This window comes from Dendrobates tinctorius, unplaced genomic scaffold (assembly GCF_039654945.1).
Source record: "Dendrobates tinctorius isolate UK_male_01 unplaced genomic scaffold, ASM3965494v1 ptg000103l, whole genome shotgun sequence".
NCBI lineage: Eukaryota > Metazoa > Chordata > Amphibia > Anura > Dendrobatidae > Dendrobates > Dendrobates tinctorius.
The window spans coordinates 37,180,608-37,206,369 of record NW_027361771.1 but is presented as its reverse complement, the minus strand read 5'-3'; the positions used below and the strand labels follow the sequence as shown (position 1 = coordinate 37,206,369).

The following is a 25,762-nucleotide window of genomic DNA, read 5'->3' as shown; positions in this document are numbered from 1 at the left end:
CTTCTTTTTGGCAGCACCGTCCTCTCTCTCTCCTGTAGAGTGTAAGCTTTTATGGTCAGCTATGGAGTCTTCTCTTTCTCTCGCCTGTAAAGTACAAGCTCATATAATAATCTGGGTGCTCCCTATTCTCGCCCACGTATATTTTCTGAGCAATTTCAAGCTTTTCCGGAATTGAGACTCTAGCAGATTTATTAGTTGCAAAACAAATTTTTGTGAAAATTCATCAAAGATGAATTTCATAAGATGTTCTCATTTTTAGAGTTTAGAACCCTCCCTCCTAAAAGTGCCACCACATTGGTTATCACTTTTGAATTAGCTTCTCAAAAAAAATGACAAAGTACTATTTTTCCAATGCAATCAATAAAAACAATAACAATTTTCTTGAAATCTAATTCAGAACTCACAATGACCAAGTGTAACACCCGTGCCCGCGTGGGGTCCTCGTCCTCCTACTGTGGTGGCCGTACCTCCGTGGGGTCCCCGCTCTCAGTCCGCTTCCTGCCACTATGCTCCTGCCCCTGCTTCCTGGCGCGCAGCCAGCACATCCCTGGGTATGAGACTAAGGCCGCGCGCACGCTCTCTCAGTCTCTTAAAAAGACAGCGCACATTTTTCAAAATGTAATTGACCAATGATAGCATTGTGAGTACTACTTCTGGCCCCTCTGCCATAAAGAGGGCACCGGAGCAACAAGTGTTTCCTGTTGCTAGTTTCCAGTTCTGTGATCTGACGTTCCTGTGATCTGTTGTGCTTTGCTTGTGTCCTGCCAGTACCCAGCTAATACTGCTTGTCTTCTTAGACTATCCGCGGCTTGCTACTCCATCCTCGAGATGACACCAGTGCTGCCTGTGCAAGTTCCATCCGGCTCAGACGTCCGTGTCTCAGTTACCTACGATGTCAGTACTACCTGCCAGCTCCGTCCCGGCCAGCCGCATTCCACCTGTCAAGTTCTACACTATCTGTTATCCTTGTTTGTGCACCCGTTTCGCTGGGCCAGCTTTCACGTGTCCGGGGTCTAACTGGAGGTAGCACCTGTGTCCCTCGGACATTCCACTCTGATCCTGTTTGAGGGGTCTTAATATGGGTGTCTGGGGTTCGCATAGTCAAGCCCCCTTTGGAGCTCCCCAGACTGTGGTCCAGTGGTTCCACCAAAGTAGCAATAAATGAATGCGCACTTGACCATCTGTGCCTCCGCTTCCTATCTGCGCAACTTGTCTACACATATGGATGCGGTGATATCCTTGGCTACTCCCATCTCGACCACCGGCTACCAGGTTCCCTGTTGTACAGCAGGTAAAGGTCTTCGTCTGGCAGCTCCCAATCGGTTTAACGGTGATCCCGCCCAATGCCGGGGGTTCATAAATCAATGCACGCTGCATTTTGAACTCCTGGGGCATATGCTTGTTTTTGAACAGGCCAAGGTGGGTTTCATTATGTCACACCTCACTGGAGAGGCCCTTGCCTGGCTAAATCTGTTGTGGGAGAGAGGGGATCCTCTGGCTAATAACCTCCAGTCTTTTCTAGAGGCCTTCCACAGGACCTTCGATGAGCCTGGTCGTACATCTTCGACAGCTTCTTCACTTCTTCGGCTGTGCCAGGAGCGCCTCATAGTGGCAGTGGCTCAGTATGCAGTTCGTTTCTGCACCCTTTCCTTCGCGTTATCCTGGAATGATGAAGCCTTGGTGGCTACCTTCTGGGAGGGCCTATCTGGGAGAATTAAAGTACGAGCTGGCGGGCCGGGATACCCCTGTGAATCTGAATGACCTGATCTCCTTAACAACACTGATTGATCTTCGGTTTCAAGAACCCTCTAGGGAATCCAAGCGGGAGAAGAGACTTTATCGCATGGATCTTAGTCTCCAGAGACCGTCTGCTTCTCAGTCTTCTGACTCTCTTCCCAAAGCCATGCAACTGGATCGAATGAGCTTGGCCAGGCAGCACCAGGAGGCACGCCGCGTGGAGGGGAGATGTTTCTACTGCGGTAGTTCAGAGCATCGGATCCGCTTCTGTTCTGAGAAGTCAGAAACTCCAGTGCCTAGGGTCGGTAGGAGAGGCTTCCCTGGGTAAAAATTATATCTCTCCACTTTTACAAATGACTGTTTCCGTATCCTTCAGCAGTTAAATTCTTGGAACGTTGTCTCTTGGATTCTGGGATTCTGGAGCTGCCAGGAATATCATTCAGCAAGCTGTTGTAGACGGTTACAAGATTCCAGTTCAACGCTATCCAAATCCGCTGCAAGTGACTTCCGTGGAAGACAAACCCTTGACTGAGCCCATTCAGTTTCAGACTGTGCCAGTGGAACTTCTGGTAGGTCTAACACATTCTGAAATAATCTGTTTTTATGTTTTGCCTGGTTTCTCTCACCCCTTGCTTCTAGGTTTACCCTGGTTCCAAACACATGAACCTGTCCTAAATTGGAGGACTGGAGAAATTCTACGCTGGGAAGATTCCTGCTCCGATCAATGTATCACTCCCATCCATCCAGTTCCTCCTCCAGTTCAGCCAGCTGCCCTACCAGGTTTACCATCCTCTTACTGGGCCTTCTCTGATGTCTTCGGGAAAATGGAAGCAGAGAGACTACCTCCACACAGGTCGTATGACTGTTCCATTGATGTTTCCCAGAACATCTCCTCCTCGGGGGCGAATCTATCCTCTTTCCCATGCAGAGACCCAGGCCATGTCAGATTACATCCAGGAGAACCTGACTAGAGGATTCATCCGGAAATCATCTTCTCCGGTGGTGGCAGGGTTCTTCTTCGTTAAGTAAAAGGACGGATCTTTATGGCCGTGTATCGATTACAGAGGGTTAAACCAGATCACGGTAAAAAATAGATACCTATTATTTCAGAGCTGTTTGATAGTCTCCAAGGGGCCTAGATCGTCAACAAACTTGGTCTCAGAGGGGCCTATAACCTGATTCATATACGTCAAGGAGACGAATGGAAAACAGCCTTCAACACTCGAGATGGACACTATGAATACCTGGTAATGCTATTTGGCCTCAGTAATGCACCTGTGGTCTTTCAGGAGTTTTGTAAATGCCATATTTTGAGATCTCTATTCATATGTTGTTGTCTACTTGGATGACATCTTGATTTATTCAGCAGACTTAGCCACTCATCGGAGGCATGTGCGCCATGTCTTACAAAGGCTCAGGGAGAACTGACTGTATGCTAATTTTGAAAAATTTGTCTTCAAGCAATCCTCTCTGCCTTTTCTTGGTTATATAGTCTTGTCCACATGGAACCGGAGAAGCTATTCGCTATCCTCAAGTGGCCTCGCCCGTCCAGGCTCAAAGCGATACAACGGTTCCTGGTATTCGCCAACTATTACCGCCAATTTATTCCACACTTCTCCACCCATCTCAGCTTTAACGCGGAAAGGCGTTAATCCCAAGGATTGGACTTCAGAAGCGGAAGAGGCCTTTACTTCATTGAAGGAAGCCTTCTCTTCCGCGCCCGTTCTCCATCGTCCAGACTCCGATAAACAATTTTTTCTCGAGGTAGATGCTTCCTCCATAGGTGCTGGAACGGTGCTCTCTCAAAAATAGTCTACCGGTCGTATGGTTTCTTGTGTTTTCTTCTCGAAGGTTTTTTCCACTTCCGAAAGAAACTATTCTGTTGGAGATCGAGAACTGTTGGCAATCAAGTTTGCTCTGCAAGAGCGGTGGCACCTCCTCGAGGGAGCTGTTCATCAGTTTGTCATATTCACCGATCATAAAAACCTCACTTATCTCCAGTCTACACAGAGACTGAATCCCCGCCAGGCCAGGTGGGCCTTGTTTTTTGCTCGAATTAATTTTGTGCTTTATTTTCGTCCAGCTGACAAGAATGTCAAGGCCGATGCACTCTCCAGAGCTTTCCCAACCCCGACTTGGAGGAAGAACTTCAACACATCATCGAGCCATACAGGTTAGTGCCAGTAGACTCTGTCAAATTCTCTCAGCTTCCTCCAGGAAAAACTCTTCCGCCCACTTCGGACAGAAATCGTGTCCTTCAGCGGGGTCACTCTTCCAAGTTAAGTGGCCATGCTGGTCAGAAAAAGACTTTGCAGCTTATCTCCCGTTACTACTGGTGGCCTACCATGGGCAAAGATATCCTGGAATATGTCGCAGCCTGTCCTTCGTGTGCCCGTCCAAAACTGCAAAACGCTTGCTGTCGGGGCAGCTTCTGCCACTTCCTATTCCATCCACTCCCTGGCAGCACATCGCAATGGACTTTACTACGGACCTTCTCATCTCTACTGGCTGCTCAGCTGTCTGGATTGTGGTAGATCATTTTTCAAAGATGGCTCACTTCGTTCCTCTGCCAGGTCTTCCGTCTGCTCCTGAGCTTGCTGACTACTTCATACAGCACATCTTCCGTCTTCATGGGATTCCTCTCCACATTTTGTCCGACAGGGGCGTCCAGTTCACTTTGAAGTTCTTGAGAGCGCTCTGCAAACTAATGAAGGTAGAATTGGACTTTTCTTCTGCTTACCATCCTCAATCCTTACTGGACTTTTCTTCTGCTTACCATCCTCAATCCTTACTGGACTTTTCTTCTGCTTACCATCCTCAATCCAATGGGCAAGTGGAAAGAACCAATCAGATCTTATCCGGCTTCCTGCATCACTTAGTCAATGCGTATCATGATAACTGGGTCAAGTTACTGCCCTGGGCCGAATTTTCGTATAATAATCAAGTAAGTGAATCCTCTGGAAGGTCTCCTTTCCAGATTGTATTTGGGTTTCTAGTCTTCCTACTGTGGTGCCCAGACTTCCGGCCACTCTGTTCCTGCCCCTGCTGCCTGGCGCACGGCCAGCACATCCCCGGGTTTGAGATTAAGGCTGCGTGCTTTCTCTCAGTCTCTTAAAGAGACAGTGCGCATTTATCAAAATGTGATTAACAAATGATAGCATTGTGTGTACTACTTCTGGCCCCTCTGCCATAGAGAGGGCACTGGAGCAACAAGTGTTTCCTGTTGTTGGTTTCCAGTTCTGTGATCTGACGCTCCTGTGATCTGTTGTGCTTTGCCTGTGTCCTGCCACTACCCTGCTAATACTGCTTGTGTTCTTAGACTATCCGCTGCTTGCTACTCCATCCTCAGGACGACACCAGCGCTGCCTGTGCAAGTTCCATCCGGCTTAGACATCCAACTCTCCGTTACCTACAACGACGTCAGCACTGCCTGCCAACTCTGTCCCGGCCAGCCACATCCCGCCTGTCGATTTCTACACTGTTATCCCTGTTTGTGCACCCGTTTTGCTGGGCCAGCTTCCACGTGTCCAGGGTCTAACTGGAGGTAGCACCTGTGTCCCTCGGACATTCCACTCTGATCCTGTTTGAGGGGTCTTACTACAGGTGTATGGGGTTCACAGTCACGCCCCCTTTGGAGCCCCCCGGACTGTGGTCCAGGGGTTCCACCAAAGTAGCAATAAGCGCACTTCATCATCTGTGCCTCCACTTCCATTCATTACACCAAGACTCCACTTATTATTATGTTGGAGATTTGAAGTATATCCTATACAGTATACCAGTTGTAACATACAACTGACTTCCCCCAGCCACAGCAGAAATCAGAGATGGATCTCAGGCCAAATCGCAAAAATTCTCTGTCTGTTAGATGGGGATGTGATCGATAATCCCCCTATCAGAACAAGGTACCCAGATTGCGGGTTGGTTTTCAAAACTTCATGCTAAGCTACATACTTTACTCCATTGAATCTATGCCTGGATGCGGCTGTGAGCAGCAGTCAGAGTCGTAGTCATGGCCCACATAGGTGTCTGTTTCAGCGCACCCTGGCCACCCACATCACATATATAAAGTCTCACAGTCTCACTTGCCTGGTTCTCAGAGGCCTCCCTTAGCTGCAGGGACACTTCTTCACATAAAGAGACAGAGTCCAATTCCAACTTTAAATGTAGAACTTTACTTGTTTTCAATCGCAGTACGTCCACATTAGTTTCAGCATCAACACAGAGTTCTGCACAGAACATATCCTTCACTTTCCCTGTGCTCTTCCCTATGTCTTTCAGTTGGTCCCCCGGTCGCACCGTCTTGACTGGTACTGCAGCATCCTCCCTGTTCAGCTTCACTACGTTCAGGAGTTCCCCCATGTTCGTTTCACCCCAAATATAAGGGCATCTGCCCAAGTAGTAAGCTGCCACATTTTAGAGGGACCTGCGTTTCTGTACTGCTGTGGCTTCTGCTACAGCTTCTGTTCCCACTGTTGCTGTCACTGCTGCCCTTCTGGCCCAAAGGCCCTGGATGGCTGGGCTTGTCACTTCAACATTGCAGAGTCTCTTCTCTCTTAAGAGGTACCTGGCACACAGTCCTCCAGGTGTCACCATGGTATATTAAACTCCGGTCCCATCCACCAGAAACAGTCTGTTGCTGCAGGTGCACATAGTCCGTGACATAGTTCCGGGGCAAAGTCCTGTGTTAGGGCTAGCGGAACGCACCAAGTAATAAAAGATGGTGTTAAGTTGCTTTTGCAGCCCGTGGTCCACCATGCAGAGATGTTACCTACTGCTCGGTAATGGCAGTCGCTATATGGCAATATAACTGGACAGAGGCAGGTTAGCGTCACCCGGTGTGTACAGAGGCAAGTTCTGTTACGGCACAGAACCGTGGAATATAATTGCCGGAGCCTGTTAACACTCACAGAGCTCGGCAAACTAAAAATATAGCACGCAAGTATGCACAGTGCCGCTCTGGCGGACGACACTAACCACCCTGGCTAGGAAAGCGCAACACTTGCGCATGGCGCCGGGCTGGCGGTTGCTGCTAATTGACGCGGTATGATAGTGCCTTGTACCGAATGGCACAAGCTGGCGCTAAGTATGTGCTGATATTTGGGAGCACAGTGGTGCATAAGTAATGCCACTAGTAGGGGCTGACTAACTCCAATTCCCTATACACAAGTCAACCAGAGGGAGGGGCTCATAATGAGTTAGTCACAAACACATGCATCCGTCAGCACACACACAAAGGTACAAAATTCTGTCTATACTAGCGCATGGCCTTCCGGGACCTTCCCCGTGGCCCAGTCGGGTAAGCAACAGGACCTGAGCATGTGACCCCTGACCTCCAATGAGAGGTCGACCCATGGGCATGCTCAGTAGCCCGAAGGAAGGACTTAGTCCCAGGAGCTGCTCACTGCTGGCTAATGTAGGTTGCTATAGCTGACCCCGGGATGGCAGCAGCAACCAAACCAACAGTACTAGCTGGGGCAAGACGCCGGGATCGACGTCTTTGGTGAGTAGCCTCCTCTGCAGTCGGGACTGAATGGGAGACCGCAGAAGGCAAGGCTCGGGATGCCTCCTGTGCAGAGGCAGGAACCCAATGCCTAACTGTCCTGCTTTCCAGCAGAAAAGGCGCAACAAAAAAACACAACGTTCACTCCTGGCCATACTGGCCACATTGCACTCGACTCTGCCCTGCCAGGAGGTGTAACAGTCCCGTTACATAGTTATCCTTCTATGGGGCAACAAGCACAACTTTTTCCAGCAGCACATTTTTTTTCAGTTCAAGGACACATGTCCCGTGTCGCTTTGTCCTCTTCTGGACTTCGGACCCAGGTTCGGGCTGACATCGACTCTGGAGCCGCAAGAGTCGTGGACTTCCAAGGCATCACAGCAGCAGAGCTGGATTGGGCAGTGGCCTGAGTACAGGGAGCTGACTGGGCCTGCTCCGTGGCTGCATATAGCTCCATGAAATTCCCTTGATCCAATGACAGCCATCGCGAAGTACCCCCGCGGTCTGTCCTCTTTCATAAAGAAGACCCAATCCCCTTCATCCTGGGGTCTGCAGAATTTTATAGACGCAGCATTGACATATACCTTGTTATTAGTGCCTTCCTCACGTATGAAGCCATACCCATGATAAACGTCTGCAAAGACTAGTTGCCCGTGAGTACGACACCCTGCCATGGCACCCCCTCTGGGTTGGCGTAGTTCCGCCCAGTCCTTCTCACATTGTTTCTTCCGCTCAATTACTCCCGAAATCCAGGTGGCCTGCTCAGGAGATGGAAATGGGCCCTCCGTCTGTGGATAGGGACGGGGCTAGCAGAGGGTCAAAATGCTGCCGAGCACGGGCCTGCTACGCAGGGGCTCACTCCCCATGATGGGAGGCAGCATGACCGGTGGGGCTTCTGGAGTGAGGGGCTGAGGCATGGACCAGCCCTCTGGGACCAAGGTCCGAAGTGCACTCACCATCCCCTGCTCCGGCATCCTGGCCGCGCCCATCCTGTGACCATTGGATCCCTCCGCAGACACAGCTGCGCACTCCGGTTCCCGATGATAAAGTTCCGGCTCGGCTTTCATTTCTGGCGCGGGCTCCTCCGGGGCTGTCGTTATCTCCGAGTCCCCAATGGCGTGGAAACAGTGGTTCCGGGCGAAGAGGTTTCGGACCATGAGGATGGTGTTCCAGCAAAGGCAGCTGCCGGCAGCTCTCGTCTTCAGGCATGGGGAATCGGTCCGTGCAGTACTCATCGGTGACTCCCTTCTCTCTACTGGGTAAAGTCTTCTCTTCATGGCGCCACTTCAACTCTACCCACCTATGCCTCTGCAGTGATGGGTACAGGAATGGTCCATCGCTGCCGGTGTCGTGTCTCCCAATGTCACCGTGCAGCTGCACCCAAGGTTTTCTTCCAGGCCCCACCCGTTCCAGGGTGGGGTCGCTTCCAGATGCTCCACCCATTCCTCAGCATCCTGTGGTTGAGGGCAAGGTCTTTTCTTTCTCTGGCGCACCCAGAGTTCTGCACAGAACATATCCTTCACTTTCTCTGTGTTCTTCTCTATGTCTTTCAGTTGGTACCCGGGTCGTACCGTCTCGACCAGTACCACAGCATCCTCCCTGTTCAGCTTCACTACATTCAGGAGTTCCCTTCTCCATTTCGCCCCAGACATGACGGCATTTGCCCAAGTAGTAAGCGGACACATTTTAGAGCAACCTGCATTTCTGTACTGCTGTAGCTTCTGCTACAGCTTCTCTTCCCACTGTTGCTGACACTGCCGCCCTTCTGACCCAAAGGCCCTGGACAACTGGGCTTCTCACTTCAATGTTGCGGAGTCTCTGTGCTGTCCCAGGCTCTATAGCCTGACCAGACTCTATGACTCCCTGGCCACTCTACTTAGAAGCAGGAAATGTTTCTAGCTTACCTACAGCAGACTCATCCTATGTTAACTATTTACAATACTAAGGTGTCAAGTGCCTCCATCTAGTGGCCTAAGGTACTACACTTTCCCTATTGATAATGTACAAATAGCATATTAAATACAGCAATAAATACACAGTTTCACAACATTACAAGGCAGCAATAGAATACAATTATACATTCCAAACAGGGACGTGTTTGGCGGTATAAGACAGTCTTTATGACCCCCTTACACGGCAATCTGATCAGTGCAGGGAATTGCTGATCTGCTGATATCTTGCATTCACAATGTGCACTCTTTCTTTTTGTATTTGTGTCATCAGCTCATAGACACATCACTGGATATTTTCTTTAATAATTAATCATTTATTCAATCATGGTAATTTGTCTGTTACACCCGGTCCCCGTCCTGGCGCTATGCCCAGGTCTGCCGCTGTTACACCTGGCCCCCGTCCTGGCGCTGCGTCTAGGCCTGCCGCTACTCTCCGTTCTGGGCACTCACCTCGAGCCTCTCATGCTGCTGCTCAGCGTTCTGTCCTCCCTCCTGCCTCCTCCTCCTGTCATCCTGTGAGATCTGTAGCTAAGGCTATTAGGGCACACCCGCCCGCTCTCTTGCCTTCTTAAAGGGGCGGCGTGCATTATTCAAAAAATGCAATCAACCAATGGCAGCGCACTGGCTGCTATTTCTGGCTCCATAGGGAGAGCGCCAGAGCAACGAGTATCTATCATTGCTACTTCCGGTTCTCATGCTTACCTGTCTGCGCTGCATCTGCAGTCTCTGTGCATTGTCTAATGCTCTTTGTTTCCACAGCATATCAGTATCCTGTGTTACCTGGTTATATCAGCAGCCATCTGGGCCTAAGCCATCCCGTTCCGCCTACAGCCATCCGAGTCCAAGGACTGTGTGAAGGTCACTGGAACCGACTCCTTACCAACTAACCGGATCCAGGACCCAGCACATTATGGACTCTGCTGTAACTTTTGCTATCCCTTTTGGTCCCGCTGGGACAGCTGCCACGTGTTCAGGGTCTAACTGGAGGTAGCACCTGTGTCCTCCGGGTATTCCATTCTGGCCCTGCCTGAGGGGCTTTACTACGGGTGCCCGGGGCTCACTAGTCACGCCCCCTTCGGAGCCCCCTGGACCGTGGTCCCGAGGTTCCACTTAAAAAATAAAAACGAATGTGAACTTCACCATCTCTGCCTCCACTTCCATTCGTTACATTGTCCAAGTCCTGAAGATGCTAAATGTCTCCACCACTTCCCACCATCATCGCTTTTCAAGACTGTTTGCTTTGATTTGCAAGACATAAATTTTCAAGTGTTAACAAAAACTTGGGAACAGTGGATTCTTTTTTTATGGACACTCTTGAATAAAAGAGTGTTTGTTTTTTTTTACCAATCCTCTTTTTATTGTGTCACCAATAACACTGAGTCCAGAAAGATGAGGACTGATTACTTCTCAGAGATTTTTTCTAACTTTTTGTAACATTGTGTTTTTTAGTAATTTAACCACAGTGCATTAGCTCACTGGCTTTTTACATTCTAATGGATATTCTGCATTAATTTAGGATGCGAAAAAGCTGTGATTATTCACCCAGGGATCATGATCTCAGAGCTACCGCTACCTAACAGCATTCAATTCCCCGTGTTAGCAGTTATATAGCAGAGGCAATTGGGAGCTGTCAGTCTTTGAAATGCTTAATTAATTCCTTACATGCCGCAGAAAATAGTGATCGCTACATATAAAGAGTGTGACAGAGGCAGATTGCTCCCTCTGTCACTCCAACGGCTCCAGACAGTGCAATTGTGGGTTACCATTTGTTACTTTGGGAACGAGAGGCCTAACAATGGCCTCGGGTCTGCTGTAGGTCAAAGGTTAATAAACTTTGACAGGCTTGTCAAAATAAAAGATCGAATAATCTAACTCACAAACAAATGCCAACCAAAAAAATAAGATATCTGGTTTCACTGGATTCATAAGAAATATGAATATATAAAAATATATTATTTCCCCTCCACAAAAAAAATTAAAAAATACAAACGACTATCACAGAATTGACATTTTTGTTCATAGAGTTCTGCACAATAAATATGCTAATTTCTGTCAGAATATGTAAAGAATACATTTTTTTTAAAGTGAGCGTATCAGCAGGATTGTGCTGAGTAACCTACAGACACTGTCAGGTTGGCGCCGTTATACTAACTAACCCTTTCATACCGCAGCCCTTTTTCGATTTTGTGTTTCTGTTTTTCCGTCAATATGTGTACTTGTGGGACAAGTTGTACTTTTGAACAACATTATTGGTTTTACAATGTTGTGTACTTGAAAACGGGAAAAAAATTCCAAGTGCAGTGAAATTGTAAAAAAAGTGCAATTCCACACTGTTTTTTTATTATTTTTTTTTACCATGTTCACCATATGATAAAACTTACCTACCATTAAGATTCTCCAGGTCATTAAGAGTTCATAGATATGAAAGGTATATAAGGTTGCTTTTTATCTAAATGGTGAAAAAAAAAATAAAGTTTGTTTAAAAAAATGGTGTAATTTTCCGATACCCGTAGCATCTCCATTTTTCGTGTTCTCGGGTTGGGTGAGGGCTTATTTTTTGCATACCAAGATGACGATCTTTTGATTGGCTGTTATTGTATTTCAATGCAATGTTGAGGCGCCCAAAAAACATACCGTATTTTCCAGCGTATAAGATGACTTTTTAACCCCTGAAAATCTTCTTAAAAGTTGGGTGTCGTCTTATACTTCGGGTGTCGTCTTATAGGACGGGTGCGGAGCAATCTGCGGCAACCGCATATGGTGGGGGGAGTGGTGCCAATGACGAGGTGAGGAGGCATCTCACGGGGAAGGTGTAAGTAAAGTATCCCTATAACCTCATTGCAGCAGCGGCGCGGCTCTCTGTGCTGGGGGGGTTGGCGGCGGCTCTTTGTGCAGTGTGGGGGGCTCCGCTGGCATTTCATCACAGCCCGGAGGCCCCAGCAGCTCCATTGCTGCGATGCGGTGGCCTCCGGGAATATGGCCACTTGGGGCGGCACATGCTCAGATTCAGATCTCGTCTCCCGAGATCTCGGGCTCTGGTGTGGCCTGTTGGGGGTCTTTATATGGTGCTCTGCTTACATACTGTATTCATCCATGTGGCTTCTGACTGATCACTGATCCCTCAGTGATGTGCCCCCTATTTTTCATATGGCATAGAATATGCTTTGAAAAAAAAAATTCACACTTATCAGACAGGTGCTGGCAGCGCCTGCGCTGTAGCATGATACAGTGGATAATATGCCCGTTTACATGTTATTTAAACATATAGTTTTGTTTGAAAAAAATCTTAATCAATATGGCGCCTGCGCAGTATCATCTATCGTATTCCAATAGATGCAACTGCGCAGGCACTGCTGGCACCATCTTGATTGCGTCTAATTTTTTCTCTCTACCAAAATGGCGCTGGCGTCTGTGCAGTAGCATCTATTGGAACGTAATAGATGCTGTTGTGCAGGTGCCATTTTGATTAAGATCATTTTTTTCCAACAAAGCTATATGTCTAAATAAAATGAAAACAGGCATATTATCCACCGTATCATGCTACAGCGCAGGTGCTGCCGCCGCTGCTTGCCTGCTAAATGTAAATTTTTTTTCTCAAAGCATATTCTATACCATGGGTCCTCAAACTACGGCCCGCGGGCCACATGCGGCCCGCCAAGGACTTTTATCCGTCCCCCCGCCAGGCCGACATTGAACTCATGAACTGCACTGCAGTTCAATGCCAGTGGGCCCTGTAATCGCCGGCGGGACGAGGCGCCGAGGAAAGGCGTTACGCAGCCCTCTGTATGCAGCAGAGCACAGTGCACACAGACGGCGTGATTATCATCACGCCGCCTGCGCAGCCTGATGACGTCACGCCGCCTGTGTGCCTGTGCAGGAAGAAGACTGAGATGAGCGGGCGCCTCTTCAGAGCAGCGGGGGACATAGGTGAGTAGTTTTTTTAACACCGGGTCCTATTGGGGTCATTTACCTGCCTAATGGGGACATGTGCTGCCTAATGGGGACATTTACCTGCCTAATGAGGACCTAATGGGGACATTTACCTGCCTAATGGGGACCTGTGCTGCCTTATGGGGACATTTACCTGCCTAATGGGGACCTAATGGGGACATTTACCTGCCTAATGGGGACGTGTGCTGCCTAATGGGGACATTTACCTGCCTAATGAGGACCTAATGGGGACATTTACCTGCCTAATGGGGACATTTACCTGCCTAATGGGGACATTTACCTGCCAATTGGGGACCTGTGCTGCCTAATGGGGACATTTACCTGCCTAATGGGGACATTTACCTGCCTAATGGGGACCTGTGCTGCCTAATGGGGACATTTACCTGCCTAATGGGGACCTGTGCTGCCTAATGGGGACATTTACCTGCCTATTGGGGACCTGTGCTGCCTAATGGGGACCTGTGCTGCCTAATGGCGACATTTACCTGCCTAATGGGGACATTTACCTGTCTAATGGGGACCTAATGGGGACATTTACCTGCCTAATGGGGACTTGTGCTGCCTAATGGGGACATTTACCTGCCTAATGGGAACATGTGCTGCCTAATGGGGACCTGTGCTGCTTAATGGGGACATTTACCTGCCTAATGGGGACCTAATGGGGACATTTACCTGCCTAATGGGGACCTGTGCTGCCTAATAGGGACATTTACCTGCCTAATGGGGACATGTACTGCCTAATGGGGCCATGTGCTGCCTAATGGGGACCTGGGCTGCCTAATGGGGACCTTTACCTGCCTATTGGGGACCTGTGCTGCCTATTGGGGACCTGTGCTGCCTAATGGGGACATTTACCTGCCTATTGGGGACCTGTGCTGCCTATTGGGAACATTTACCTGCCTAATCGGGACCTGTGCTGCATATTGGGGACATTTACCTGCCTATTAGGGACCTGTGCTGCCTAATGGGGACCTGTGCTGCCTAATGGGGACATTTACCTGCCAATTTGGGACCTGTGCTGCCTAATGGGGATATTTACCTGCCTATTGGGGACCTGTGCTGCCTAATGGGGACATTAACCTGCCTAATGGGGACCTGTGCTGCCTATTGGGGACCTGTGCTGCCTAATGGAGACATTTACCTGCCTATTGGGGACCTGTGCTGCCAATTGGGGACATTTACCTGCCAATTGGGGACCTGTGCTGCCTAATGGGGACAATTACCTGCCTATTGGGGACCTGTGCTGCCTAATGGGGACATTTACCTGCCTATTGGGGACCTATGCTGCCTATTGGGGACATTTACCTGTCTATTGGGGACCTGTGCTGCCTATTGGGGATTCTTGCACCACACCAATCTGAGCCTGAGGTAAAAGTGGAGTTCCACCAATATGGCCACTGGTGAGGCTGCATTGATGGGCACTGATCAGACTGCATTGATGTGCACTGATAAGGCTGCATTGATGTGCACTGATCAGGCTGCGCTGATGGGCACTGATCAGGCTGCGCTGATGGGCACTGATCAGACTGCATTGATGTGCACTGATCAGGCTGCATTGATGTGCACTGATCAGGCCGCGTTGATGTGCACTGATCAGGCCGCGTTGATGGGCACTGATCAGGCCGCGCTGATGGGCACTGATCAGGCCGCGCTGATGGGCACTGATCAGGCCGCGCTGATGGGCACTGATCAGGCCGCGCTGATGGGCACTGATCAGGCCGCGCTGATGGGCACTGATCAGGCTGCATTGATGGGCACTGATCAGGCTGCATTGATGGGCACTGATCAGGCTGCGCTGATGGGCACTGATCAGGCTGCGTTGATGGGCACTGATCAGGCTGCATTGATGGGGACCTATGCTGCCTATTGGGGACATTTACCTGTCTATTGGGGACCTGTGCTGCCTATTGGGGATTCTTGCACCACACCAATCTGAGCCTGAGGTAAAAGTGGAGTTCCACCAATATGGCCACTGGTGAGGCTGCATTGATGGGCACTGATCAGACTGCATTGATGTGCACTGATAAGGCTGCATTGATGTGCACTGATCAGGCTGCGCTGATGGGCACTGATCAGGCTGCGCTGATGGGCACTGATCAGACTGCATTGATGTGCACTGATCAGGCTGCATTGATGTGCACTGATCAGGCCGCGTTGATGTGCACTGATCAGGCCGCGTTGATGGGCACTGATCAGGCCGCGCTGATGGGCACTGATCAGGCCGCGCTGATGGGCACTGATCAGGCTGCATTGATGGGCACTGATCAGGCTGCATTGATGGGCACTGATCAGGCTGCGCTGATGGGCACTGATCAGGCTGCGCTGATGGGCACTGATCAGGCTGCGTTGATGGGCTCTGATCAGGCTGCATTGATGGGGACCTATGCTGCCTATTGGGGACATTTACCTGTCTATTGGGGACCTGTGCTGCCTATTAGGGATTCTTGCACCACACCAATCTGAGCCGGAGGTAAAAGTGGAGTTCCACCAATATGGCCACTGGTGAGGCTGCATTGATGGGCACTGATCAGACTGCATTGATGTGCACTGATAAGGCTGCATTGATGTGCACTGATCAGGCTGTGCTGATGGGCACTGATCAGGCTGCGCTGATGGGCACTGATCAGACTGCATTGATGTGCACTGATCAGGCCGCGTTGATGTGCACTGATCAGGCCGCGTTGATGTGCACTGATCAGGCAGCGCTGATGGGCACTGATCAGGCTGCATTGATGAGCACTGAAAGGCTGCATTGATGGGCACTGATCAGGCTGCATTGATGGGCACTGATCAGGCCGCATTGATGGGCAGTGCAGTCTGTATGTCTCTGTGTGGGCAATTTTATTGCTGGTATATTGTTTTTGTAGCGCTGTATACATATTGGTATTTTACTAAAAGCAATTTTGAATCCCTAGGAAACAATGATATCAAGAAAGAGAAAAAATTGACTCGAAGTGTAGGATATTCGAAGAACCCAAAAAATCGGTAAGTTTGATGATTTAACTTCATTTTTAATATTGTATTTGTTCCTATTTTTGTTTTATTACTTCTAAATAAGGTATGTGCAGTGTGCACAGGAATTTATTCATAATTTTTTTTAAACTATATTCCGGCCCTCCAACGGTCCGAGGGACCGTAATCTGGCCCCCTGTTTAAAAAGTTTGAGGACCCCTGTTCTATACAGTATGTAAAATAGGGGGCAGGTCAGTGAGCGATCAGTGATCTGTCAGAAGCCACACAGATGAAATATGTAAACAGAGCACCATATAAAGTCCCCACAGGCCGCCTTGGAGCAGGAGAATCTCATTAACTGAAAACTGCAAATAAAGATTAAACAACAACCACAAGATGGATTTAATCAATCAAGGTATCGCTTTAATCAGTATAACGCTGCCAACTTTACAGTGCCTGCAGTTTACTGAGTACAGTCCTGCTGACAGGTTCCCTGTAAGTGATTTCCTTGTGCAAATGTAGTGGAAGAAAAAAAAAGAACTTTATAAATTGGGTATTGCTGTAATCGTTTCAACCCATACTATAAAACTATAACTCTATCTCACACATAGAATGCAAAAAAGGGATTTTGTTCATCCCTCTACTAAAAAAATATATAAAACGTGATCAAGAAGTCAAATGTACCAAAAATGGTGAAAACTGCAGCCTATACAAAGTAGTAAAAAAAGTTGTATATACATTTACACATATATATATATACCACTCTGGCAACAATTAAGAGACCACTGCACAGTTGTATAAAAATCAGCTTCTCTACATGTCTGACAGCCATTCCATTCCATTCCAATGTCAATTGAATTCCAACCACAGTACACCTCATTCTACTTAATGTGCTTCTGATTAGGTGATCACCTGAACCAAATCTTATTTAACAAAGGAAAGTATAAATAAAAACCTGCTGTGGTGTTCACAATCCTCTTGCAATAGGACAAGGTGGATGGCAAAACATGTGCTAGTAATATCCCAAAAGTAATAGGAATGAAAAAAAACTTTTAACCATGCCAAAGGAGTTGAAAAGTCTTGAGTGAGGAAAAGAAGGGTTCAATTCTGGCTTTACTAGCAGGGGGATACAGTGAGCGTCATGTTGCCTCCAACTTTAAAATTTCTAACACAGCAGTCCATTACAAAAAGGTCAAGCAGCAGACATTGGGGATAACAAAGCTACAGACCGGCAGAGGGAGAAAATGACTCTCCACTGACTGGCATGACCATCATCTTATTCGAATGTCACTCAGCAACCGCAGGATGACATCAAGTGACCTACAAAAGGAATGGCAAACGGCAGCTGGGGTGAAGTGCATGGCAAGAACAGTTCTTAACAGGCTCCTAGAAGCAGGGCTCAAGTCATATAAAGGTAGAAAAAAGCTTTCCATCAATGAGAATCAAAGGAGAGCCAGGCTGAAGTTTGCCAAAGACCATAAGGATTGGACCATAGAGGACTGGAGTAAGGTAATCTTCTCTGATGAGTCTAATTTTCAGCAATGCCCAACACCTGGTATTCTAATGGTTAGACGGAGACCTGGAGAGGCGTACAAGCCACAGTGTCTTACACTCACTGTGAAATTTGGTAGAGGATCAGTGATAATCTGGCGATGCTTCAGCAAGGCTGGAATTGGGCAGGTTAATCTTTGCAAAGGACGTATGAATCAAGCCGCATACAAGGTTATCCTGGAAGAACAGTTGATTCCTTCTGCTCAGGCAATGTTCCCAAACTCTGAGGACTGGTTTTTCCAGCAGGACATTGTGCAATGCCACACAGCTAGGTCAATCAATGTGTGGATGAAGGACCACCATATCAAATCTCTGTCATGACCAGCCCAATCTCCAGACCTGAATCCCATTGAAAACCTCTGGAATGCAATCAAGAGGAAAATGGATAGTCACAAGCCATAAAACAAAGAACTGCTTACATTTTTGTACTAGGAGTGGCATAAGGTCACCCAAAACAGTGTGAAAGACTGGTGGAAAGCATGCCAAGATGCATGAAAGCTGTGATTAAAGATCATGGTTATTCCACAAAATATTGAGTTCTGAACTCTTCCTGAGTTGAAACATTAGTATTGTTGTTTCTAAATGATTATAAACTTGTTTTCTTAGGCCTCTTTCACACTTCAGTTTTTTACAATCAGTCACAATCCGCCAGGTTTTGAAAAAAAACGGATCCTCAGTTTTCTTTTGAGGATCCGTTTTTTTCCCCATTGACTTTCATTAATGGCGGATTGTGACGGATTGCTGTCCGTTGTATCCGTTTTTTTTGAGGATCTGCCAAAAGTTTCTGTCCGTCAACATCCTCAAAGATTTCAAAACGGAGCTTGTAACGTTTTTTTCTCTGGCGGATCCTCCAGACACTCATTTAACCCGAAATTCTGTCTGGGTGCCGGACAAAATTCTCTCTCTCTCTCTCTCTCTCTCCCAGCGTTTCCTTTAAATTTCCTCATTTTCAGGATCCGTCTGAAAACGGATCCTGTGGCATCCGTTCACATCAGTTGACAACGGATCCGCTTGTCTGACTTTTTGGCGGATTTGAACTGATGCAAAAAACTGAAGTGTGAAAGAGGCCTTAGCATTATTTGAGGTCTGCAAGCACTGCATTTTTGCTATTTTTACCATCATTTCTCATTTTCTGAAAATAAATACAAACTTTAGTGCTTGGAAATTCGGAGACATGTTGTCAGTAGTTTATAGAATAAAAGAGCAATTTACATTTTACTCAAAAATATACCTAGAAAGAGAAAAATCAGACAAACTGAACATTTTGCAGTGGTCTCTTAATTTTTGCCAGAGCTGTATACATATTATATATAAAGAAAAATTAGTGGCGTGTTAATTTTGTTGAATGGTAAATGCTGTTGAAAAAAAAATGCAGAATTACGAAAATTGATCAAGACGCCATAAGTATGTTAAAATGGGAGCAATGAAAAATGCATATTGTCATTAAAAAACCTCATACAGTCCTATTTCTGTAATATGGCTACACAAAAAAAAATTATTATTTTTTTCAAACACAGTATTTATTGTATAAAATTAATAAAATGTATATGAAACTAGATGAATTTGTTATCGCCATAATCATGCTGATCCACAGAACAAAGTTAACACTTTATTAGTGTAGAAAATAAAAAGTAAATTGTAAAATTTCAAAAACAGCTGATTTGGATTTTTTTCTATTTCTTCCCATAATGAGTTAATAAAAGATAGGTATTAAGTTGTATACATCCCAAAATAATGCCACTGACAAATACAACTCTTCCGGTAAGAAAAAGCCCTCATAAAGCCATGTCTACCAAGAAATTAAACAGACAAAAAAAAAGAAAAATGTGACCATACACTTACTCCTTTAAATCTTAAGCAGGTTGGTCAATCCTGTGAAAATTGAGCTGTCTTCATTTGGAAATAATGCAATAATCTTCCAGAACCTTAGAAATCGCTTTGTAATCATATCTAGACTGATACATTTTATAATCTTTTTATTTATTTTGGCACTGGAAACAAGTACTTTAAGTACAAAACCTGTCACTGAAGGCTAAATTAACATGACAGACTGATGAAAAAAAATATAGTACGAAGTTTTGTTCAGTACTAACTAAGTAGAATACTAATGCAGTAACAATTTAAAAAGTGTAATGTGATTTCTCAGGTTATTTTAGTGTAAGCCCGTCAGCTCAGTGGTTAAATCAAGGATAACATCTATAAGGAATTTGTTTCTCCCCTTGTTTGCTTGGGTTTTCCCTAGGTAGTCCGGTTTCCTCCCACACTCCAAAGATATACTCATAGGGAATTGACAATGATGATAATGTCTGTAAAATGCTGTGTAACATGATGGCGTTATACCCGTCTCGAAAAATGAATTCTAACTTAATGTGGTAATGTGTTCCTTCAGGGTCCAAATAATTCATACACACATGATTATACCCACAATCCCCAAGTTGTATGAAGGCAGCAAAATTCTCCATAGTAGGGTTGCTGTATAATGAAGATCCAAAGGGGCTTACTACTTGCATAGTGATTGGTTGTCCTCAATTAAATTATGGTATGTACTCAACAGCTTCATGCTTGTAAGGACATTGGTCAATTCCTTCATACAACTGCATTAACACATGCATTTGTAATCTATCTCATGTGATGGCATGTATTATTTTCATGTCATCAAGTGTAATGTGTCTTGTATGACCTAACAAGTCCCAGAAGTAATGACTTCCTTTAGCTTTCTTGCTCAATCAAGCCGTTCCTCAGTAGTTGCTTGATGATAGACTCATGAAGGCTTTCTCTAGTTAGTATATATAGGTTGGAGATCCTCGGATCTTCCATAAGGGCTCTCGTGGAACATTCTATGCCTTTCCACATGTACATCGAAAGTCAATTAGAAATCAATTTATTCACTTCACCAATGAGAATTGACGTCGGACATCTATACAATGTGAACCGCAGTGAGATGCTAGGTCACTGAGTCACCTGGAATTAGTTTCTTTTTGGGTTAAATAGAGCTTGTCTACCTAAAATTTTATATTAAAAAGCTGTTTTGTTGTGCCAATCAGACTGTGAAAATGTTTTTTTTTCTATTTCTGTTAGATATCAATCCTATTGGAATCATAAAATTTCAGTAATTTTACAGTCTACTTACTGAGATCACGGACACGGCAAAAGGGAAATTGTGCGACGTACGGAGGACATGGGAAGTGAATGTTACTTTGGTAATCATTCTATGATGTAGCATGTGGGGTGGACATGAGGAGATGATGACTAACATCATTCTATTTTTCAAAAATAATGGTGGTGGAAATGTTATGTTTTATAGGTCTGAACCATGAAGAACTATAATAGCAGAAATAAAAGTAAGTACTGTAAATATTGTTACCTGAAAGACATGGGCTCAAGATTGGAATACATGAGATATATTCAATTAATTACTTAAAATAGCCGAAGTAATTAACTTCATGCCTGAATTCTGCCATTGGTTACGTGTCCCTATAGGAGTAAAGTTCACAATGGCTGTAACCACATTGTATACCCTTTTTTCTATATTGTTTTAGCTATGCTATGTTAGAAATACCTATTCATTACCACTGATGCCCATTTGTTACAACCTGTGAGTTATACTGAGCCAAAATATGCCACTCCTATGATGCACTTACAATTTTTTCTTATTTGACAGAAATGATTTTTTTAAATTCTATTAATGTATTACTCTTTATAAAAAAAAATGTATAGGATATTCTGTATGGAACCTTACTGCAAAGGTATTCACTGCTCTGTAAAATACTGTCCAAGGCACTTCTTGTAGTTTTCCATATTTCCCATCGAAAATGTTGCACTTCTCATCACTGTCATACATATATAACTCTCTGAATCATTACTTTTCATGACATGTACAAATCCCTCTTTACTCTGACCTTCACTATCCTCGGCAATATTGCTAAGTATGTCCTTACTTTGCTCTACCTTCAATCTAAAAAATACATTATAGATCCAAATATCTTTAAATCCCCAGTTGTGTAGACAGCAAATACATAATATTGTCCAGTAAATTATGAAATAAAGCCTGACCACAATCTACTCACCACACAAAATAGGTTATAATGAGGAGCTGCACTGCCCTGTTGATGACTCCAATTGTCCAACTTTTAACCACCACAGACTTGGTCGTTTCATAGGTGAAGAAGTCAGTGACACAACCCATGTTTTTCTCTCAAGTTGAGGTTTTTCTTTATAAAAAAAAAAGCTTATTTCCGACAGGTCTCCTATATACAGGCTTCGTTGTTTCCTGCTGAGATCAATTATTGTAGTGATTCAGAAGGTGTCTTAATCTTGAAAGCGTCTTAAGAGTCTTGGCTTCTTTAGCACTTTTAGTAACTGCAAATGTTAATTCTCGAAGCAGTCCCTCATCAATTATTAAAGCTTTAACTCACAAAGACCCTTTTAGCTATAATGATCATATCCAGCCTCTGAGACTAGGATTATAAATGTAACGTCTTTGGTAATCTTCGGTATTATTTTTTTCTGAAAAGAACATCTTCTGTGACCTCCTACATAAGTGACAATTCTAGTATGCTTGCTTGCAGTAAATGGTTCTTGATATGGCTCTTATCTGATTTTTTTGTGACGTTCCCTCATTTCTTACGCCAACGTAAAAGGGTTTCTTCTGAAATTCTCAATGGACCGTTAAAATGTTTCAATTTGCAAAACTCAATTACTACAGATGAAGTCAGAAGGAATATAATAACATCAAGGAAAAAGACCTCTCAATACAACCAAGATAATTCTTGGCAGATAATACACTTAACAAAAAGAAAGGAGATATCAACACAAGGCAAAAATAACACAAGAAACAAAACCTTCTAATGCATGAGTACTGCCATCCACAATGCATGTTGTAATGGTTCCAGGGTCCATTATCTAATCACACATGATATAAACAGACACCTTGTAATACCTTCTGTTCTCTTCTTGGATTTGAAAAAATAGTGTTAAATTGCCAAAATTACAAGACTAAAATGGAGACTGCAAATTTTTAAATTGTGTTCTGTATTAATAATTTTGAGGTTCAAAAGACGTAAGTCCATTGCGTTCAACCTATAGCCTAATATGTTGATCCAGAGGAAGGTAACAACCCCATGAGGCAAATGCTAATAGCCCCATAATAAGGAAAAATTAAGAAGTGCTGACTATTTCACACACAGAGGCAACTATCACCTGAATTACAGATAACAATGAAAATGATGATTCTGTGTTGGGCAAAACCTGGTAACCAGATAGGGATAATGGGGAGTAGAGGTCATCAGAGGAGGTTACTGGCATGAGCTATACACAGTGCAGGTGGTGCGCATTGAAAACATCTTCTGGGGACAAATCAGCTTTTCCTGCAGTCAGCGCTGGAGCAGGTAATATCGCATGTGCTGTTAGTGCAGAAGGCTTTACAGTGCCTGAAAGTCCTGGTGGCAGTGTTGGCGAGTTGTTCGTGTGGGCTTCTCGTGTGTGGGTATTCTTTTGCACATTGCCGCTAAACGATTCTTTGATGCTCTGCAAGAAGAAAATAAGCTGTGGCTGTCCCAATTCTTATAGACTAAGAACTATGGCTCTCCAATGAAACAACCTCACCTGCTCATTTAGCAAAATCAAGTTGGCCAGCAAACAGAGCAATAAAGTTGTCCTATTACCCCTTCTCACCATGCTCATCTTTCTGTCATCCAAGCCTCATCCTGTTCGGTGCAATCCTCACCTCCATAACTGTCATTCTCCTCTACTTGTCGTACTCCAAGTATGTCTCCATTTAAAATTCTAATATCTATCACAGATTATGCTGAGCCTGAATTGTTTTTTTTCCAGCAGGTATCTAAGTGGTAAAGTAATGCTGACGATGGCGTCATCAGCTCTGGCCATATTGGTGGAATAGAAGCAGCACAAGATGGCACACAGGTTGCCCATGGAGGCCCACTCTTTGGTGAAGTGATGTTGTGCTGCAGAGCGACTCAGTCGTGTGTGCGGCAGCTGAAATTCCACTATTGCCTGCTGCTTGCTCGCACAGTCTCTCCAGCATATGCAAAGTGGCGTTCCACCATGTTGCTACGTCGCATATCAACTGGTGAGCGGGAAGACAGAAGTGAAGCTGCAGCGCAGACAAGCAAACAGCAACAGGGTGAGAATGCTCGCACTTTCAGCAGCAGCTCTGACATGTGTGGGTAGTTTTTCAGGAAGCTCTACACCACCAGCTTCAGCACATACACCGGGCAAGGGATGTGCATCAAACCAGGTAAGCCCAGGCTGGCTTGAGGCTCACCAGCACCAACCAATCATCTGTCTTTTGTTTGATCCCAGTCCACTTCTTTATGTTTGGGATTTGTCCACCAATTAGATGAGTTTCAGAACATCCTGCTGTCTTTTTCCTCTGGCTGTGCTGAAGTCAGTGGTGTAGGTCTTACTGTGACCTGATGAGGCAGTGGAGGAAGTGGCGTAGGAGGCACTCGAGCAATCCTCGGTGGTGGTAGGACATAGGCTAGCCTACAATGCCTTCCGCCTCTGTCCGTCACCACTCCATTTAAGCAGTGGTCGGTTGGGGAGCTGCAACATCCCTGGCCGTGCTTACTGGTCACATATCGGTGGTTATGTGCACCTTGCCACTGATTGCATTGCGCAGTGCACATATGATTTGGTCTGCAACATGTTTGTGTAGGGTAGGAATGGCCTGGCTGGAAAAATAGTGGAAGCTGAGAATAACATACTGCAGAGCAGCCACCGCCATCACTTTTTTTAAAACAGTCTGTTTCCACCAGCCCAAATGGCAGCCTTTCAAAAGCCAGTAATTTGGAAATGCTGTAATTCAGGACCAAGACTCCTGTGTGGAGGTGCTGGGTGACACTAGGGGTGGTGGCGATGTTGTCACATCCTCTTTTGGCAAGGAGGCAGGTGGCTCTGTTGATCGTGAGAGGAAGGGGCTGAGACTGAAGCAGAAGAGGTAGCAGGAGGCAGCTCAGATCTGTCATACATTTTAAGGTGTGTACTTCACTGCACCTCGTGCTTCGAATTCAGATGCCTCGTCATACAGGTGGTGTTTAGGTTCAAAACATTTATGCCTTGCTTCATGATCTGACAGCACGGCATACAAGCCATCTTTCGTTTGGCAGCAGCACATTCAATGAAAAAATGTCATGTCAGGGAGCTCTTTTGAGCTTACTTTCGTGAGCTCATTTAATCGACGTACTGTCAAGGGCCGCCCGCTGTGCTATTGCACCCTGCTCCCTCTTTTGCTGTGCTCCTGTGGCAGCGTGGACCCTCCTCCTCTGCCGATATGCGCACGATGGCATCCACTTCATGTGCGGTCTAGGACCTCATCATCCCCGAACAACATCTTACACGTACTCAACCCTGCTCTACTTGCTGGTCTGCACATTGCAGAAAGACTCAGCAGTTGGCAACTGAGCTTTGTCATCATCTGACTTGTCCTCTCTAGTAGCAACTAATAGAATGGGATAAATACAAGTAGGCAGTAATGTAGGATTCTACATCCAAGTAAGAAAAAGTAAAAGAACATTACAGAGTGGGAAAAATTGAACTAACCAACATCACGTGTGAAAAATATTTGCGTATACTAATAGATCACAGACTGCATGAGTCAACAGTGTGATACAGCAGCAAAAAAAGGCTAACACAGTTCTGGAAAGTATTAAGAGAAGCATAAAGTCTAGATAATCTGAAGTAGTTATCCTCTACTCCTCCTTGGTCAGGCCTGATTTGGAATACTGTGTCCAGTTCTGGGCACATTTTAAAAAAAAAATTGAAAAACTGGAGCAAGTTCAGAGAAGAGCTACCAGGATGGTGAGCGGACTGCAAACTATGTCCTACGAGGAATGGTTAAAGGATCTGGGAATGTTTAGCTTGCATAAAAGGAGGTTAAGAGTAGACCTAATCGATGTCTACAATTATCTGAAGAGATGTCATGGTGTAGATGGATCATCCTTATTCTCATTTGCACACGAAAATATCAGAAGCAATGAAATGAAACTGAAAGGGAGAAGATAGATTAGATATTAGAAAAAAAACTCTGACAGTGAGGATGATCAATAAGTGGAACAAACTGCAACAAGTGGTTGGGAGTTCTCCTTCAATGGAAGTCTTG

General features: G+C 45.6%; 1 protein-coding gene across 1 annotated transcript in view; it reads right to left on the bottom strand.

Annotated features, from left to right (window-relative positions):
• P2RX3 (purinergic receptor P2X 3) overlaps positions 1–21,913 on the bottom strand; it is a 111,536-nt gene extending 89,623 nt beyond the window's left edge. The window contains exon 1 of the mRNA XM_073588217.1: positions 21,711–21,913. Within this exon, the coding sequence (XP_073444318.1) occupies positions 21,711–21,829 (119 nt within the window). The 5' untranslated portion in view covers positions 21,830–21,913. The remainder of the gene's footprint in view (positions 1–21,710) is intronic.
• Positions 21,914–25,762: the final 3,849 nt, after the last annotated feature.